The 17,763-nt window shown below is 44.9% G+C and overlaps 1 protein-coding gene across 1 annotated transcript in view; it reads left to right on the top strand.

Moving 5' to 3' along the window:
• The window catches only part of RBBP8NL (RBBP8 N-terminal like), a 61,482-nt gene that overhangs the window by 14,126 nt on the left and 29,593 nt on the right, over positions 1 to 17,763 (top strand). The window contains exons 2-5 of the mRNA XM_048497914.1: positions 13,123 to 13,277; positions 14,628 to 14,670; positions 15,919 to 16,014; positions 16,766 to 16,878. Coding sequence (XP_048353871.1) covers positions 13,211 to 13,277; positions 14,628 to 14,670; positions 15,919 to 16,014; positions 16,766 to 16,878 — 319 coding nt within the window. The 5' untranslated portion in view covers positions 13,123 to 13,210. The remainder of the gene's footprint in view (positions 1 to 13,122; positions 13,278 to 14,627; positions 14,671 to 15,918; positions 16,015 to 16,765; positions 16,879 to 17,763) is intronic.

Raw genomic sequence — 17,763 nt, 5'->3', positions numbered from 1 at the left:
ACTTCGAGCAACCAGTACATGTACAGAAAAGAAAATGGGGACATTTTGGGACTCCAATCCTGATTAACATAGGCAAAATGGCCCATGTCAAGAAAATGTGCTTGGGGGAACGTTCCAGGAAGGGCAGGCTGCGCCAGTCAGCGGCTGAGCAGAGTTGATAACTGACATGACGTCAGGTGGGGAGATCAGGGGGGCGGGTGGCAGGGTGAGGAGATCAGGCAGCTGGACAGGAAAAATAAACTGGTCCTGCTCCCGTGGTGTTTGCACAGTAGCAGGTTTAACCCGGGATTTTTGAGAAGAATCGCCAAATTGGCGATTTTTAAAAATCCCAGGATGAGGGAACTATCGTGGGCCAAACCTGCTTTAGGACCGGGAACAGTACGAACTTCTTGACCAAACCAGGATATTTCCCTTGCTCAACCCAGAATATATGGACCGTGCAGAAATGACGTAGAGCTACCGATGCTTGGTTGGAAAATGTGTGGAGATTTGGAGGAGGATCCTGGGGGAAGTCAGAATTAGGAGAAGGGAATGTACAATGCCACAGAAGAAGAAAAGTTTGGATTTATACCCCACCTTTCTCTCCTGTAAGGAGACTCAAGGTGGCTTACAAACTCCTTCGCATTCCTCTCCCCACTAGAGACACCTTGTGAGGTAGGTGGGGCTGAGAGAGTTCCGAAGAACTGTGATTAGCCTAAAGCACAGGTGTCAAACTCGCGGCCCTCCAGATGTTCATTTCTCATCAGCCCTTGCCAGTATAGCCAATGCTCATGTTGGGAGGGACTGATGGGAATTGTAGTTCATGAACATCTGGAGGGCCATGAGTTGGACACCCCTGGCCTAAAGTCACCCAGCAGGAATGTAGAAGTGCGGAAACACATCTGGTTCACCAGATAAGCCTCTGCCACTCCAGTGGAGGAGTGGGGAATCAAACCCAGTTCTCCAGATTAGAATCCACCTGCTCTTAACCACTACACCAAGTTGGTGTTTGCCATCCAAAGCAGCCATTGTCTCCAAGGGCACTGATCTCTGTCATCTAGAGATATAATTTCAGAGGATCCCTAGGCTCAACCTAAAGGCCTACAAATATATGTTATATGTCATATGTTGAAAGCACAATGCTGTTTTAGAGGTTACAATTGAGCATTGTTGAAATATAATTTGATCTTGAAATATGATGCCTGAGATGTTTCCATTCATGAAAACTGGTTCAACGTTTGATTTACGAGCTGATGTTTGGAAGGATCACGACGTAATTGCTGAGATTTTGAAAGCGTACTACAAGAGAAAGTTTGATTTATTTGAGAATATTGTGTATGCAGAAAAGAACATGGATACTTACAGCTGTGTGGCGCAAAATGGTTTTTTTGCAGTTTGAACAATCCAGCGGTTGGCAGCTCTAGTAGAGATGATGCCGGTAGATCAGAGAAACAAGTTTCAGCCGGCCTGGTTTTAGGAAGGAGTAAAATCCCCCTTCTTCTGTCACTTCAGGTAATCCCGGATTTGCCATGATAACAGATGTTAGATTGCCACCTTTTGTACTCAGTTACTTGCTAATAATCCAGGATATTTTCTTAGTGGGCAATCTCCCTGCAGGTTAGAACCTGAAATCTGTGCTCCGACTTAGGCAAAACAGAGCTGTTGGAATGCAGCTGCCAGGAGAGAGGTGGGTTGCGATTTTTGCAATTGACTTTAAAACAAGAAGAAGAAGAGAAGAAGAGTTTGGATTTATATCCCCCCCTTTCTCTCCTGCAGGAGACTCAAAGGGGCTGACAATCTCCTTGCCCTTCCCCCCTCACAACAAACACCCTGTGAGGTAGGTGGGGCTGAGAGAGCTCCTAGAAGCTGTGACTATCCCAAGGTCACCCAGCTGGCGTGTGTGGGAGTCCACAGGCTAATCTGAATTCCCCAGATAAACCTCCACAGCTCAGGCGGCAGAGTGGAGAATCAAAACCGGTTCCTCTAGATTAGATACACGAGCTCTTAACCTCCTACGCCACTGCTGCTCCTATATATACACTATATACAATTGTTACGGGTGGGTTTGGGGGTAGCCCATGGGCAAGCTCTGTGCTTCTGGGAAGTGATACTGTCATATGTTCATCCCACCTTTCCTCCAGCGAGCTTTGAGCCGTTGTAGACGTGGCTGTCCCCTCCCTTGTTTCCTTCTCAAACCAATTTCTGATATCTCAATAAAATTGACAATACAATAAAAGGCAGATGGTTGTTTCAATTGCGCCAGAGTTGCAAGGACAGTCGGGCCTCCCGAGGTACACGATGAAACCTCCCACTAAGCCAGTGATGGCGAACCTTTTCAAGACCGAGTGCCCAAACTGCAACCCAAAACCCACTTATTTATCGCAAAAGTGCCAACATGGCAATTTAACCTGAATGCTGAGGTTTTAGTATAGAAAAAATGGTTGGCTCCAAGGCGCGCGTTACTCGGGAGTAAGCTTGGTGGTAGTCGGTGGCTTTGCTTTGAAGCAACTGTGCAACGCTTCGAACAGGTGAATCACAACCCTAGGAGGGTTTACTCAGAAGTAAACCCCACTTCCAGCAACCGAGCTTACTCCCAGGCAAAGGATCATGCTTTCGTTCTTCCCATGAAAATCAGTAGGGTTTAACAGTGCTTAACAGGATTACCTACACTGCTTCCCCAAAACTACACTGCTTCCCTGAGCCTTCTGGGGAGTGCGGTCTAAAAATATAATAAATAAATAAAATAAATAAACTAGGTCTTAGGTTTAATGCTAATAATCTCCCTGAAATAATTACACTATTATCACATGACGAACTCTGTGCACGCGTGCCCACAGAAAGGGCTCTGAGTGCCACCTCTGGCACCCGTGCCATAGGTTTGCCACCACTGCATTAAGCAGAGCCCATGGAAAGGAAATGAGCACTTAAGGAGACCTGTCAAAATTTAGAGAAGTTGATGGATGTCACGTAAGGGGCAGTGGAAAATCCCTACCAACTCTTTAGTAATCTATATGGACTTGGAAGAAGGGCCGTCACATTCTGTGACTCAATAAAGAATCTGTGAATTGTATTATTGAAGGCTTTCATGGCCGGATTCAACAGGTTGTGGTGGGTTTTCCGGGCTGTGTGGCCGTGGTCTGGTTGATCTTGTTCCTAACGTTTTGCCTGCATCTGTGGCTGGCATCTTCAGACTTTTCTCTGCGATACACCTCTGAAGATGCCAGCCACAGATGCAGGCGAAACGTTAGGAACAAGATCCACCAGACCACGGCCACACAGCCTGGAAAACCCACCACAACCAATCTGTGAGTTGCTGACTAAACTATATATATGTTTTGCTTTACTCAAACCCATTTCTAATAAATTATCAGGAGCTAGACCTATAGAAAGATGTTTGTTAATTATAGCCATGCTCCAAGAAGACTGCAGGTTGGTGGTCAGAAAGTAGGGCGTAAGACCTACAGGTTGAATTTTCAGCCATTAATTGATGATTGCTATACCTTTTTCAACATAAAGATGACACCAGATTTGAGCATTCATCCGCCATTTCCTGGACCAGCTTTGTTCTAGAACACTCCGTTTGGGTCCTAGTGCCTTGGGGACATGACCAGGTAGGCACCAAGACCCGAGCAGAGCATTCTAGAACAAAGACAGTCCTGAAAATCGCCGATGAATTCTCTAATCTGGTGTCATCTTTATCCCGAAAAGGATATAACCAAGCACCATGTTAGTCAATGTATTTTGTTCGGCCTTGGCTATAATTAGAGCTGAAATAAACTGACTTCATTGCATCAGAAGATAAGAGATTGGCTTTGCAGACGCTTTGGCAGACTTTCAAAAATGTTTGATCAACGTTACTGTCTCTGAATTAGCGGCTGCAAGGATTGAGTGCTTCGTTGGGTTTTTTTTCTTTTTGGCCCTTCACGGCTTCTTGATGTAATAAGGGATTTACTCAGTTATCAGGTACACAAGTACCCGATGAACAGACTCACAGCTTCCAAAAGGTTCAAAAGTGGGTCTGGTCGAATGAATTTGCCCGAGCAGTCATAAGAGATGACCCCTGGGGACCGAATGACGGTTGTTCCTGCTGCTGTCGGCGTACACATGTGAACAGCCAAAGAAACGCCTCTTCGAACAGGCTTGCGACAGTGAAAAACAGAAAGATGGATTTCAATGTGCTTTTATCGAGTTTCCGAACGGATTGATGGCCCTGCCTGAAGGTTGATTTACATTCGCCTTTCAACCTCTCTGCGTTTTTCCAATATATGTTTAATTTTGGTTTGCAAATCAGCATTGCTGCAGTTTGCAAATGACGAAACACTCACAAATGTCTCCCAGCGGGGAGTTGGGGGTCAGGTATACAGGGTCTGTTTTAGTGCAGGTGGTGGTGGAGCCTCTGTTAGTCTGGAACCCCAGGTAGCAGTCAGGGATGGTCCTCCATACTCCACAGCCCAAGCCATAGGGGTCGGAAATTGCTACCCCCAAAGTGCTGTTCTCCTATCCCTCCACCCCTCATCGTCACTTAAGGGCAGGGGCGGGGCAGGCTGCATAGTGATCAAGTGTCCAGCCTCTGTCCCTCCCCACTGCCTCTCAAATCAGCAGTGGCGTAGGAGGTTAAGAACTCGTGTATCTAATCTGGAGGAACCGGGTTTGATTCCCAGCTCTGCCGCCTGAGCTGTGGAGGCTTATCTGAGGAATTCAGATTAGTCCGTGCACTCCCACACACGCCAGCTGGGTGACCTTGGGCTGGTCACAGCTCTTCTGAGCTCTCTCCGCCCCACCCACCTCACGGGGTGTTTGTTGTGAGGGGGGAAGGGCAAGGAGATTGTCAGCCCCTTTGAGTCTCCTGCAGGAGAGAAAGGGGGGATATAAATCCAAACTCTTCTTCTTCTACTACTACTGCAACAAAGAGGGCAGCAGTAGCCAGGGAAGCTGTACGACTGTCGCCTCCTTCCCACTGTGAGGCCTGTGGAAGCTGCCCCATTTGCCCATAGCTAAGACCACCAGTGACTACTGGGTCCCTCATGGCAAAATGGGGGGTGGGGCAGTGGTTTGTTTTCTTTAGCTGGGGGAATGTCAACCATTCCTTTGATACTAGAAGCAGTGCCGTGTCAGGGTGAGTGTGCCATGCTAGGACTTGGGAGACCTGGGTGGAAATCCCTGGGTGACCTCGGGCCGGCTGCACTTGCTAAGGCTGCGGGGAGGACAACGAGAGGAAGAATGCTGGTCACTGCCCTGAGCTCCTTAAAGGAAGAGGTGGATGGATGGATGGATGGATGGATGGATGGATGGATGGATGGATGGATGGATGGATGGATGGATGGATGGATGGATGGATGGATGGATGGATGGATGGATGGATGGATGGATGGATGGATGGAAGATGGATGGATGGATGGATGGAGGGAGGAATGGATGGATGGATGGATGGATGGAAGATGGATGGATGGATGGATGGATGGATGGATGGATGGATGGATGGATTGGATGGATGGCTTGCTGGATGGATGGATTGATGGATGGATGGTCATGGATGGATGGATGGATGGATGACTGATGGATGATGATGGATGGATGGGATGACGATGGGATTTGGATGGATGGATGGATGGATGGATGGATGGAAGGATTGAAGGAAGGAAGGATATGCAGCGAAGGAAGGGAAGGAAGGCTGAAGGAAACAGCGAAGCAAAGAAAGAAAGAAAGAAAAGAAAGAAAAGAAAAGAAAAGAAAAGAAAAGAAAAGAAAAGAAAAGAAAGAAAGAAAGTTGTTGTTGTTGTTGTTGTTGTTGTTGTTGTTGTTGTTGTTGTAACAGAAAGACAGACAGACAGACAGACAGACAGACAGACAGACAGACAGACAGACAGACAGACAGACTTTGAATGAATAATGCAAAGGGGGATAAGGGACGGTCAGTCAGACATAGAGAAAATATATTATGGCTAGGGTGTTGTGGGTTTTCCAGGTTGTATGGCCATGTTCCAATAGCATTTTTTCCTGACGTTTCACCTGCATCTGTGGCTGGCACCTTCAGAGGATCTGATGGTAGTATAGCAAGTGGAGTATATATACCTGTGAAATATCCAGGGTGGGAAACAGAACCATTTGCATTGGTTCACAAGTGTAAAGGGTGCAATTTGCATGTGTAAAGTGGAATCCACCCATTTTAACATATGTATGTAACATTGAAGTTGCATAATCAATTAGTGAGGGCATGTGCATAGCAGTTGCCTGGCATTTTAATCCATTTAATTGCTTCCTGCAGAGAGACATCCTGTGTCTGGGTGGTGTTCACTAACCACTGTCTTGATTCTACTGTTTTTAAGTACTGGCAGTCAAATTTTGTTAATTTCATAGCTTCTTCCTTTCTGTTGAAATTGTCCATGCGCTTGTGGATTTCAATGGCTTCTCTGTATAGTCTGACATAGTGGCTGTCAGAGTGGTCCAGAATTTCTGTGGGTGGATTCCACTTAACATATGCAAATTACAGGAGAAAATGCTACCGGAACACAGCCATACAACCCAGAAAACCCACAACACCCTACTGACAGTAGCCTTTTTCAGACATTCCAGCTATGAGTAACAGGACCACAACAACCACACACATCAGGAGGGCATGCTACCCATGATGCCCCTTGTTCACCATGCTCTCTGAACAGGAGAAGGCATGTATTGTACGTGAGCACACAACCTCAGTATACATGAACGAGAATCCTGAACAATCTGGTAGTCAGTTGGCAGATGTTACCTAACATCTTACAAGTATGTTTGACATTTATTTAACACAAGAACGATTGTATAATTTGATGGTTGTTAGCCACCCCGAGGCTGACGTTGGCCAGGAAATGGCAGGTTAGAAACCAAACTAAATCAAATAAATGTAAGTATGCTCCTATCATGGCAAGGCTTGAGAACAACATAATAGCTTGGTAACCTTTTCTACCTGCAGAAAGCATTTGCTGGCTTGCTTGATGCCCCACACATTCTCCCTACAGAAACCTCAGAGTAGCATGCAGCATTTAAAATGCAATAAATATAATACCAAAAAATACAGTAAGAGTAAAACAGAGAAGCGAGTGTGGTGCAGTGGTTAAGAGTGAGTGGACGCTACTCTGGAGAACGGAGTCAGATTCCTCACTCCTCCGCATGAAGCCTGCTGGGAGACCTTGAGGCGAGTCACGGTTCTCTTCGAACTCTCTCAGCCCCACCTGCTGCACAAGGTATTTGCAGTGGTGGGATCCAAAAATTTTAGTAACAGGTTCCCATGGTGGTGGGATTCAAACTGTGGCGTAGCGCCAATGGGGCTGGGTGGGGCACGATGGGGGCGTGGCCAGGCATTCCAGGGGCAGGGGCAATCTCCCTGGGTGGGAGCTATGGCAGGGACTTGTGCATGCCGCCAAGCGCCGTCCCACATGGGAAATCGAATGCACGCAGGCGCAGGCTGCCACGCACGCCGGTGCACCTCCTGCTAGACTGCTTCAAGTTCTGTGCGCTGCTGCTGAGAGGAGGGGCATAACTAAGGCAAAAATCACGTGGCAATCGCCAATTAGTAACCCCCTCTCGGCACACACAAATAATTAGTAACCTACTCTCGGGAGCCTGTGAGAACCTGCTGGATCCCACCTCTGGGTGTTTGTGGTGGGGAGCTCACAAGGTGTTTGTGGTGGGGAGAGGAATGGAAGGAGTTCATAAGCCGCTTTGAGACTCCTTGCAATTGAGAAGAGCAAAGCATAAAATCCAAACTCTTCTTCAAATAATGCATCAACTTGGCAAGTTAGCCTGGAAGATTAAAACTGGCCCAGTTCAGAACCCTAATGAAACGCTGCCTGAAACAAAACATCCTAACAGGCTCTATGGAATGCTGGAAAGTCCCAAATGCACAGTCCTCCTCTGAGCTCCCAGGCAGAAGGGGCAGCCACGGAAAACCGTTGCCCCGGTGGCTGACAGACAGGCAATTCATAGGCCAGTCACCTATAGAAGCCCCACAATGATGATCTAAGGCACAGGTGTCAAACTCGTGGCCCTCCAGATGTTCACGAACTACAATTCCCATCAGCCCTTTCCAGTATCGCTAATGCTCACGTTGGAAGGGACCGATGGGAATTGAAGTTCATGAATATCTGGAGGGCCACGAGTTTGACTTCCCTGATCTAAGGAAGTGAAGGGGCTCCCCATTGGTAGAGGTGGTCCTGGACCCAGGTCTTTTCTGCACATAGAAGAAGGGGTGTGTGATTTTGGGTGATTCCACCTTCCCACCATTCTCATGGATTCACTGCCTCCTCAGTCACAATTTCAGGAAGTTGTAGGTTGCACCGGTAGATATATGAAGTCGCTATATAAGTTCTAATTATGACTACCCATAAAACTGTGCACGAACAGTAAAATCCAAATTGCCTTCTTTCGCGAAGTGTGGAAACAGTGGCGGCTTTTATTTGCTTTCTGGATGGCTGGGGTGTCGGGGCAACATTTCCTTGAGAAGAAAAAAAGTTTGCATTTTATATTCTGCGATTATGGAGGAAAGAAATCCATCTGAGCTTTGAGGAGGTTAGCAAAACACAACAGCCCGGCTTTGTTTTCCTGGAGTAATGCGTCGCGATCGTCCGAGACCACTGTTATAAATAATGCTTAAGACAAAGGCCAACTCAATTAAGGAACTCATTATTTGCTTCATGCCCAGAAGTCGTAAATAAATTCTCTTTATTTGCATTATCATTATATCAAACAGAGGAGCATTGACCCCCCCCCCCTCCCATCATAGCTCAGGGGAGGTTGCGAGTTTATGGTGAGATCGCTGCAATTCATTTCCAGGGATAATTTGTTTTTCTCCATTATGCAATACTTTAATCTCAGTTTGAAGAACGGCATCAGGAAGAACAAAGGGAAGTGTGTTTTGGAGATCTTTTTTGAACTGATGAAGCTCTTGGAGCTTGGACAGATTTATGGAGGAGAAGTCGATCTATGGCTCCCAATCTTGATCCTCCTTGATCTGAGATTGCAAATGCCTTAACAGACCAGGTGCTCAAGAGCAGCAGCAGCAGAAGGCCATTGCTTTCACATCCTGCATGTGAGCTCCCAAAGGCACCTGGTGGGCCACTGCGAGTAGCAGAGTGCTGGACTAGATGGACTCTGGTCTGATCCAGCAGGCTCATTCTTATGTTCTTATGTTCTTGTCTACAAGCCTACTGATATGTTTGGAGCCATCTTGGTACTTTGTAGACTTGCCTGGTGCTTTGTCCTTGGTTCCGACATGCCCAGTATTGACACATTGCCCTCATATGCGCTGAAATGGAAGTTTGTGTGACCCCACCTGTCCCTCTTCCATCTCCTACTTGTGACACTTACCAAAAGTGATCTTCTCTCGTGTTGTCTCGTACAACTGAGATCTCCACCCAGAACACCTGCTGGTTGCTCACCTCCAGGGCCAGCATCTATGGAAATGGCATCATACCCTGGGCCTGACAGACATTTTTTTTAATTTTTTCTTCCACCTCCCCCAGGGAATTGGGAATGTAGTCTTGTCCCAGCATATCTGGGAGCTTGGCTGGGTCACCAAGCCTGGCCTAGCAACAAGTAGGAGACAAGGAAGTCATAGAGGTCAGTCAGTGACTGCTGTGTGACATCATTTCCGGGGAGAAGCCTAGAAGCGTCATCCCTCCTCTGTAGGAATCGGCAGAAACTCTATGATGAAAGCATAGTGTTTTTTAGCTAAAGATACTGCTTCTGTTTGCAGAGACAACCCGAAACAGCAGCAACCCGAAACACCAGTGGTGTAAGAGGTTAAAAGCTCATGTATCTAATCTGGAGGAACCGGGTTTGATTCCCCGCTCTGCCATCTGAGTTGTGGAGGCTTATCTGGGGAATTCAGATTAGCCTGTACACTCCCACACACGCCAGCTGGGTGACCTTGGGCTAGTCACAGCTTCTCGGAGCTCTCTCAGCCCCACCTACCTCACAGGGTGTTTGTTGTGAGGGGGGAAGGGCAAGGAGATTGTAAGCCCCTTTGAGTCTCCTGGAGGAGAGAAAGGGGGGATATAAATCCAAACTACTACTACTACTACTACTCCATTATACACCTCTGTGGAATTTTTTAAATCAAACTGTTGTTAATGAATGGCCAAAGAATACTCAATAAGTAATTAGTATCATATCTTTTAGCCAAGCAGTATCCTCTAACAACATGATGGTAGCCAAGTTCCTTCTAATTTCTTCTTGAGGACTCAAGAAGCTAAGCACAAGACTGCAATAGCCAACTCCAATGTGCAGAGATGGCAATATATCCTGATTGATAATTTTGTAGATATTTTATGCCAATAAAGGTTGATTGATTGATTGCATAGTGTTTTGGGCAATTCCTGCAGAGGAGTGATGTCACTTCCTGGGTGTTCCTGGAAGTGACATCAAGCCACTGGACCCATGGCCAGTGTTCTCCTGACACTGCTCCAGATGGCAGAGAGAAAGAAAAGGCAAGGGGTCCCCTGCCCCTGCTGGAGGACCAGAACCCCAGCTTGACACCTCCACGAGCCACCTTCTTCCTCTCTTCCCCCAAAGCCTCCTCGAACTCATTTTATCCTGACCGCTTAGGGCAGCATACAATTGTTCTTCCCCCTCCATTTGCTTCAGCAATAATCCTAAGGAAAAGGACGAGAGAAAGACCCTAGCCAAAGCAAGGACTTGAACCCAGATCTTCTGATCTGTCCAAGCCTAGCTCCAGAACCCACCTCTTCTGTGAAACATCTGGTTTAGACCTCCTCCAGAGCAGAAACTAAGCTTCCTGTTAGAAACTGCAATAATATCACTTGGTCTTGGTTCTACTAGCTCCGTTTTCCACCCTCCCCCTCACCATTCTCAACATTTATATAGTAATCTCCTCAGGGCAAGGCCCTTCCTTTTTGCTGACAGCCCTGAGAAGCACTATCTATGTTGGTATTGGTATTATAAGTAAATAATAAACTGGATTGTTATAACAACAACAGGGCTAGGTTGGTTGCTGCTTACAGTTCCGGGAGAGCCTACATAGGCCATACGTGTGTCTCAACAACGAGAACAGGCTGTTTGGCCCTGTTGGCAGCTCCAACTTTTATAATGGAACTTTCCTTGGCTGCTGAGAGCAGAAGTTCCTGTTTGGCAACCAGGTATCGAATGGCTTCCCTTTCGTACGTGACACAGACATTTTATTCCCAAGTCAGAAAGTGTCACTACGGCCGATTGGGAAACACCTGAAGAAAATGCCGTCCCACTGAAATGATGCTTTGGAGCGGGGTTAATGTTTCATCTCCCGGTAAACTTCAAGGTGCTCCCCTCCTCGTTGGTGAAGACCGTCGCCTTCACCGTACTGAACCCATAGGTGCTATTTTTCTTTGAGAGAGTCAGCAGAATCGTGAGGTGGCATTCCAGGCAGAGGCGTGAATGAAATTTGAGCTTCCTAGAAGATTTGTTTTCATTAAGCTTTTCCCATAGGCCCCTTCCACTTGGTCTGAATAGGACTGACCTCCGTGGTGAAGCTAATGACACCTTAGTAATCCACCAGGGAAATACTACACCACTTAAGGATCATAGTTAAGGCAGGTAGCTAAAGGACAGCTGCAAATGTGATAATGAGCCCTGACGGTGATAACTTTGAACATAATCCATCTGCCCTTCCAGCCTCCCAGCCTTGCACAGTTGCCTTCCAAATAGACATTTGTCTGTTCATCTGGAGTGATTAGAAATCTGTCCCAAGGGACTAAGCACAGAAGTGTTATAAATGGGGGAAATGGGGGCTTTTTCTACATTTCTTCTTAGTAAACACACACCCCTTCTGGGGAGGGCGGTATATAAACGTTGTTGTTGTTGTTGTTGTTGTTGTTGTTGTTGTTGTTGTTGTTGTTGTTAATTATAATATATATAAAACAACAACAACAACAACAATAATAATAAACCCAATGATAATAATAAAAACAACAACAACAATAATAATAACAATCATAAAACAACAACAACAACAACAACAACAACAACAACAACAACAACAACAACAACAACAACAACAACAACAACAACAGGATCCAGCCCTGCAATTTGCCACTGAATATGTAACAAAAAACCAACCAGATACTATTGGCCCATTTCTGTGATGAACCTCAACTATTAATTTATTCCTCTACACCAGGGGTCTTCAAACTATGGCCCTCCAGATGTTCATAGACTACAATTCCCATGAGTCCTACCACTTGGCCATGCTGGCAGGGGCTGATGGGAATTGTAGTCCATGAACATCTGGAGGGCCATAGTTTGAAGACCCCTGCTCTACACCCTTTGTAAAGCTTCAAGCAGTTATTCTGCAGCTGTGGTATGTGAACCCAATCTTCATTGTTGGATCAGAACAAAATTAGTAGCATGTGGCAATATCCAGCACGTGTCTGTTTGCAAGTTCCCAGGGCACATTGATAGACCTTTGGAATAATGTTTTGTTAGATGTGGGAGTCCTCATTTGGGGATACACACATACATATATAAGGCAGGCAGGCAGGCAGGCAGGCAGGCAGGCAGGCAGGCAGGCAGGCAGGCGATAGATGATAGATGATAGACAGACAGACAGACAGACAGACAGACAGACAGACAGACGCTAAGTCATTTTTGTTTTCTATTTATTCATTGGAATTATTTTATCTTCTGTTCCATATAACACCACTATTCAAAGCAACTAAGAAAGCTCAAGACTCATGGGCATCAAAAGCTAGAACATAAAGGAAAAATATCTCAACACACCAAACAATTCAGAAGCAGAAATTTCCATGCTGATGAAAAACATTACATTAGGCCAGAGCAAAACAAACAACCAGTTTGATGTGGGGAAAAAGATTTATGAATCAATCCATCATTTTTTTTCTGTTTTGGACAGAAATGTATATAAAAATTCATGTTATTTTATTTCTTGGAATTATATTTCTTGGAATTATATTTATTGTCCAAAAAACACCTTTATTCAAAGCAACTGAGAAAGTTGAAGTAGAACAATGGCAATCAGCAGCTACAATATAAAAAATAAAATAAAATGTGTCAAACAGTCCAGCAACAAAGTCACACAGTGCACCAGACTTAAACAAGGAACTAGATCAAAGGGGGTAAAAATGATTAATCGTTCCATTTTTTTCTCTCTTGTAGGCTGCGAACTAAATGGTGAAATCAAATTAATTTGGGAAGATCTGATTTTTGCAAACTTGGGCCACGCCCATGTGACAACACGTGGAACATGGCGACTGAAAATTTTGCAGAATTCTTGAACAAACTCAAGGAAATGCACGAGACGGAAGTCCAAGGTAATTTGGGAGTCCTTCATTCATATCAAGTCCATTGGCTGGATGTCCCCCTCAGAAGTTTGTCTGTTGGCACAACACCACCAAAGGGAGGGTCCTACCTGGTTTTCCACAGGCGCAAGAGAGGTGATCAGTTCTTTAGTTCTTTCACTGCAGGGCCCATCATGTATGGCCTTTTGACCACAGAGACGTAAAAACAATGCGGAACTCCTTGGAGGAAATGTTTTATTTCCTGCCTCAAAGCGTTATGAAGTGTTTGTGCGGAAAGGACCTGTGTCTGGCAACCGGCTGGACGCGAAGTCTAGGGTAGGCAAGGACAAAAGTAGGCACAGTCAGCTCCATGGTATTACATCACTTTTAGGAAAACCCGGAAGTGATGGGTTGTTGTTGCATAAGGTGACCAGATTGTCACCTTTGTAAACCGGGACCTGGGCAGGCGGGCGGGCAGGACAGGGCGGGAAACAGGAGTGCCCCAGAAGGCAGTGTGGCAGCCTTCCAAAAATCGGGACGGTTCAAAAAACCCGCAGGACGCAGGACAAATTGTTTTAAGGCGGGACTGTCCCGCCCAAAGCGGGACGTCTGGTCACCATATTGTTGCATCAATAAGAATTTTTATTTTCCCCCCGCCCCTTTTCCACTGGCTGACAGCAGGGGTTTGCCTAGCAGCCCTGGATCTACCTGTTTTTGAATGTTTTCTTATTGTAATCTTTTATCTTCTGGGTTTTCCTAATTCAGGTGGTGGATGATTTCAGATATTATCCAGGAATGTGTGGATTGATCCTAAGTGGCTGGCCACTAGGGGCAGGGCCTTTTCTGTCATGGCACCTCGATTACGGAATACTTCCCCAAACTTGTTGTTCTTGTTCCTTCTTTTCCCCCAGCATTTTGTAGGGTGGAAGGAACGCAGGAGTCTTATTTTTTTAACATGTTCTCGATGCCTACGGCTGCTTTGTTGTTAATTTCAGTCTGCTTTATTTCACATTGTTTTGAAGTTCTTGAATTGTTTTACATTTCTCTGCACAAGTTTCCTTGGAGGCCACAGGGCAGAATAGAAGTCTTTTAGATAAATGAATGCTCTATGCTCTTTAGAACTGATAAAAGGGAGAAGGGGAGATAGTCCAAACAGGTCAACAGAAGAAGCATTTGCTAATTTTCTTCTTATTTGGCCACTCATGGGATGTTTTGTCAAACTGTCCTACTGTAACAAGTGGTTTTGTGACTGCAGTTTGCAAACAACAACCTCATCCAGCCAACCCAGATGCCTTAGAAGGATCATGTGACATTTGTGGTGCCAAATGATCTCCGCCAAGGATCTAGCAGTTTGTCCAAATGTTCTTTTTTTAACTCTTTCAGGGCTGCAAACAAAACTGAATGAGCTAACCAATGAGAAATGTCGGTGAGTGAAGCAGATACCACCCTGTTCAACATTCCATGGGCAAAGATGGGGTTCAGAGTGTCCGTTTCTGAATATTCAGGGCCTTGTCATGCATAAGGCACACCACAGAATAGCCATGGGGAATTAGGAACTGTGACTAGGGCACCCTTCCGCACATGCAGAATAAATGCACTTTCAATCCACTTTCAAGCCACTTTGCAGCTGGATTTTATTGTGCGGAACAGCAAAATCCACTTGCAAACAATTGTGAACGTGGGTTCAAAGTGGATTATTCTGCATGTGCAGAAGGGAGCTAGGGTCAGATTTAACCAGATTAATATGAAGGTCTGTTTGAAGGCCTCAACAAAGGGGTTCCGGGGGATTCCAGTGCCTGCTTCCCTCCCCCTTAGGGATGCCAACTCTGGGTTGAGGAATTCCTGGAGATCTGAAGGATGGAGTCTGGGTAGGGTGGGATTCGTGGAGGGGAGGGATCGCCACCCCTGTATCATGTCATATCGTCCAACCTCTGCAGTGCCCTTTTTTCTAGAGAAACTGATCTCCGTCATCTGGAGAGCAGCTGTCATTCCAGGAGATCTCCAGGCCCTACCTGGAAGCTGGCAACCCCATTCCTGTCTTCAGATAAATGAAATTATAACAACATCATCCACAGCCAGCTCCTGTCAACCTAAAAACTGCTGTTTTTATTATATTTATGGAAGTTGTATTATGATGATTTTATATATGGTTTTATGTTGTACACCGCCCAGAGCCCTTCGAGGATGGGGCGGTATATTAAATTAAATAATTAATATATTAATATTAATGTTAATGTTAATGTTAATATTAATATTGATATTGATATTGATGTTGATGTTGATGTTAATGTTAATGTTGATATTGATATTGATATTGATATTGATATTGATATTAATATTAATATTGATATTGATATTGATATTATTGTTAATGTTAATGTTAATGTTAATGTTAATATTATTACTATCACTATTACTATTATTATTACTATTATTATTATTACTACTACTACTACTATTATTATTATTATTATTATTATTAATAATAATAATAATAATAATAATAATAATAATAATAATAATAATAATAATAATAATAATAATAATAATAATAATAATAATAATAATAATAATAATAATAGCATTGACAGCATATGGCAGGCCAGGGGTCTCTTTTGGAGTGTCAGAATCCGCTCGCCTTCTAATTTTGTCCCTTTGCTCTCCGTGGAATTAGAGACGCCCAGAGAATAGAAGAGCTCTTTGCCAAAAACCACCAGCTACGGGAACAGCAGAAGGTCCTCAAAGACAATGTGAAGGTGTTGGAAAACAGGTAAATTATATGCATTCATGTGTCGGCGTAAGCCCAGCCAGCGTCTGGCTTCTCTTTATCACCAACTACCTTGTCCATGTATGGCCTCTTGGCCATCGATGCTTATGCAGCAGCTGCATTTGTTGCTCTGTAAGGTCCCTTGAGGGTTCCTGTTATTCTGCACGTGTCTGTCTTCTTAATATTAACACTTATTTTTTTAAAATTGCTCCAGGAATTGGGGGGTGGGATTCTTAGAGACATCGCAGAGGATCAGCCAGGTCAGCATGATATACCTTGCAGCACTAATTTTACCAGACTCCTTAAAATCAACAGTAATATTTAGATTTGAATTTAACGGTGGGCTTTCAGAGAGGGCCCCTGAGGTCCAGTCTTCAAACAGAGAGAGCTCCTTTATTCTAAAAAATACTACATCTGTCTTTGTATAGAGAATCCCTCTACTCTAGAAAAGTCACATCTGTTTTCATATAAGAACCTCTCTCTTCCAAAAATGTTCCATCTTCATAAAGAGAGATGCCGTTTGTTTTAAAAATGTTACATCTGTCTTCATGTAGAAAGAATCCTTTTGTTCTAAAAATGTTTCATCTGTCTTCATATAGAGAGAACCCCTTTGTCTTAAACATGTTACATCTGTCTTCATATAGAGAGAACCCTTCTGTTCTAAAATCGTTACATGTCTTCACACAGAGAGAACCCCTCAACTCTATCAATGTCATAGCTGTCTTTACCCTTTATTATTTTGTATTTCCTTAAGGTTACGAGCCGGCCTGTGTGACAGATGCCAAGTGACTCAAGAACTCGCAAAGAAGAAGCAGCATGAATTTGGGAAGGCCCATTTCCAGAGCCTCCAACACATCTTCATCCTCAGTAAGCAGAACAGAGATCTGGAATTCTTTTATCCATCGGAAAGAGACTCCTGTGCAGAGTTACACCAGTCGAAGACAATTGAAATGAATGGGCTTAGGCTAGGGTAGCTGTCTTTAGGATTGCACTGTAAGAGATGGAGGGAATCCAACGGTGCTTGCAGAGAAACATCAGTGCACTAAATAGCTTCTTTTCCCTCATTGTTGGCTGTCATGTCCTGACCTAGATGTCCCAGGCTAGCCTGATCTCATTGGATCTCAGAAGCTAAGTAGGGTCAGCCCTGGTTAGTACTTGGATGGGAGGCCTGCAAGGAATTCCAAGGTCGCTGTGAAGAGGCAGGCAATGGCAAACCACCTGTTAATCTCTTGCCTGGAAAACCCTACTGGGTTGCCATAAGTTGTCTACAATTTAATGGCATAAGAACATAAGAACAAGCCAGCTGGATCAGACCAGAGTCCATCTAGTCCAGCTCTCTGCTACTCGCAGCAGGGGTGTAGCTAGGGTAAATGGAGCCCGGGCAAGAGGAAATCTGGAGTTCTTTGCCTTCCATATGTAAGTGCAGCGTCCCTCCCCACCACGTGGCCAAAACAACATTTTTTTGCCCCAGGTCATCTCAAAGTCACCATCGCATCATAGAATATGCCCCCAACACACAAATCTGAACACACCCAGGGTTCCTTCTAGTTTAAACAACATTGAAAGTGATGCTATTTTTTGAAGACGGGGAAATCCACCCTGAAACAGCATCACTTTTAGTGTTGTTTAAACTACAGAGCCCAGATTCTCCTTTTAAATCCGCGCTTAAGGGGATAATCTGGGCTCCCTAGTTTAAACAACATTGAAAGTGATGCTTGTTTCAGGGTAGATTCCCCATTCCCAAACAGAAAG

Source organism: Sphaerodactylus townsendi, linkage group LG05 (genome assembly GCF_021028975.2).
Source record: "Sphaerodactylus townsendi isolate TG3544 linkage group LG05, MPM_Stown_v2.3, whole genome shotgun sequence".
Taxonomy (NCBI): Eukaryota; Metazoa; Chordata; class Lepidosauria; order Squamata; family Sphaerodactylidae; genus Sphaerodactylus; species Sphaerodactylus townsendi.
This window is presented reverse-complemented; position numbering and strand designations above follow the sequence as displayed.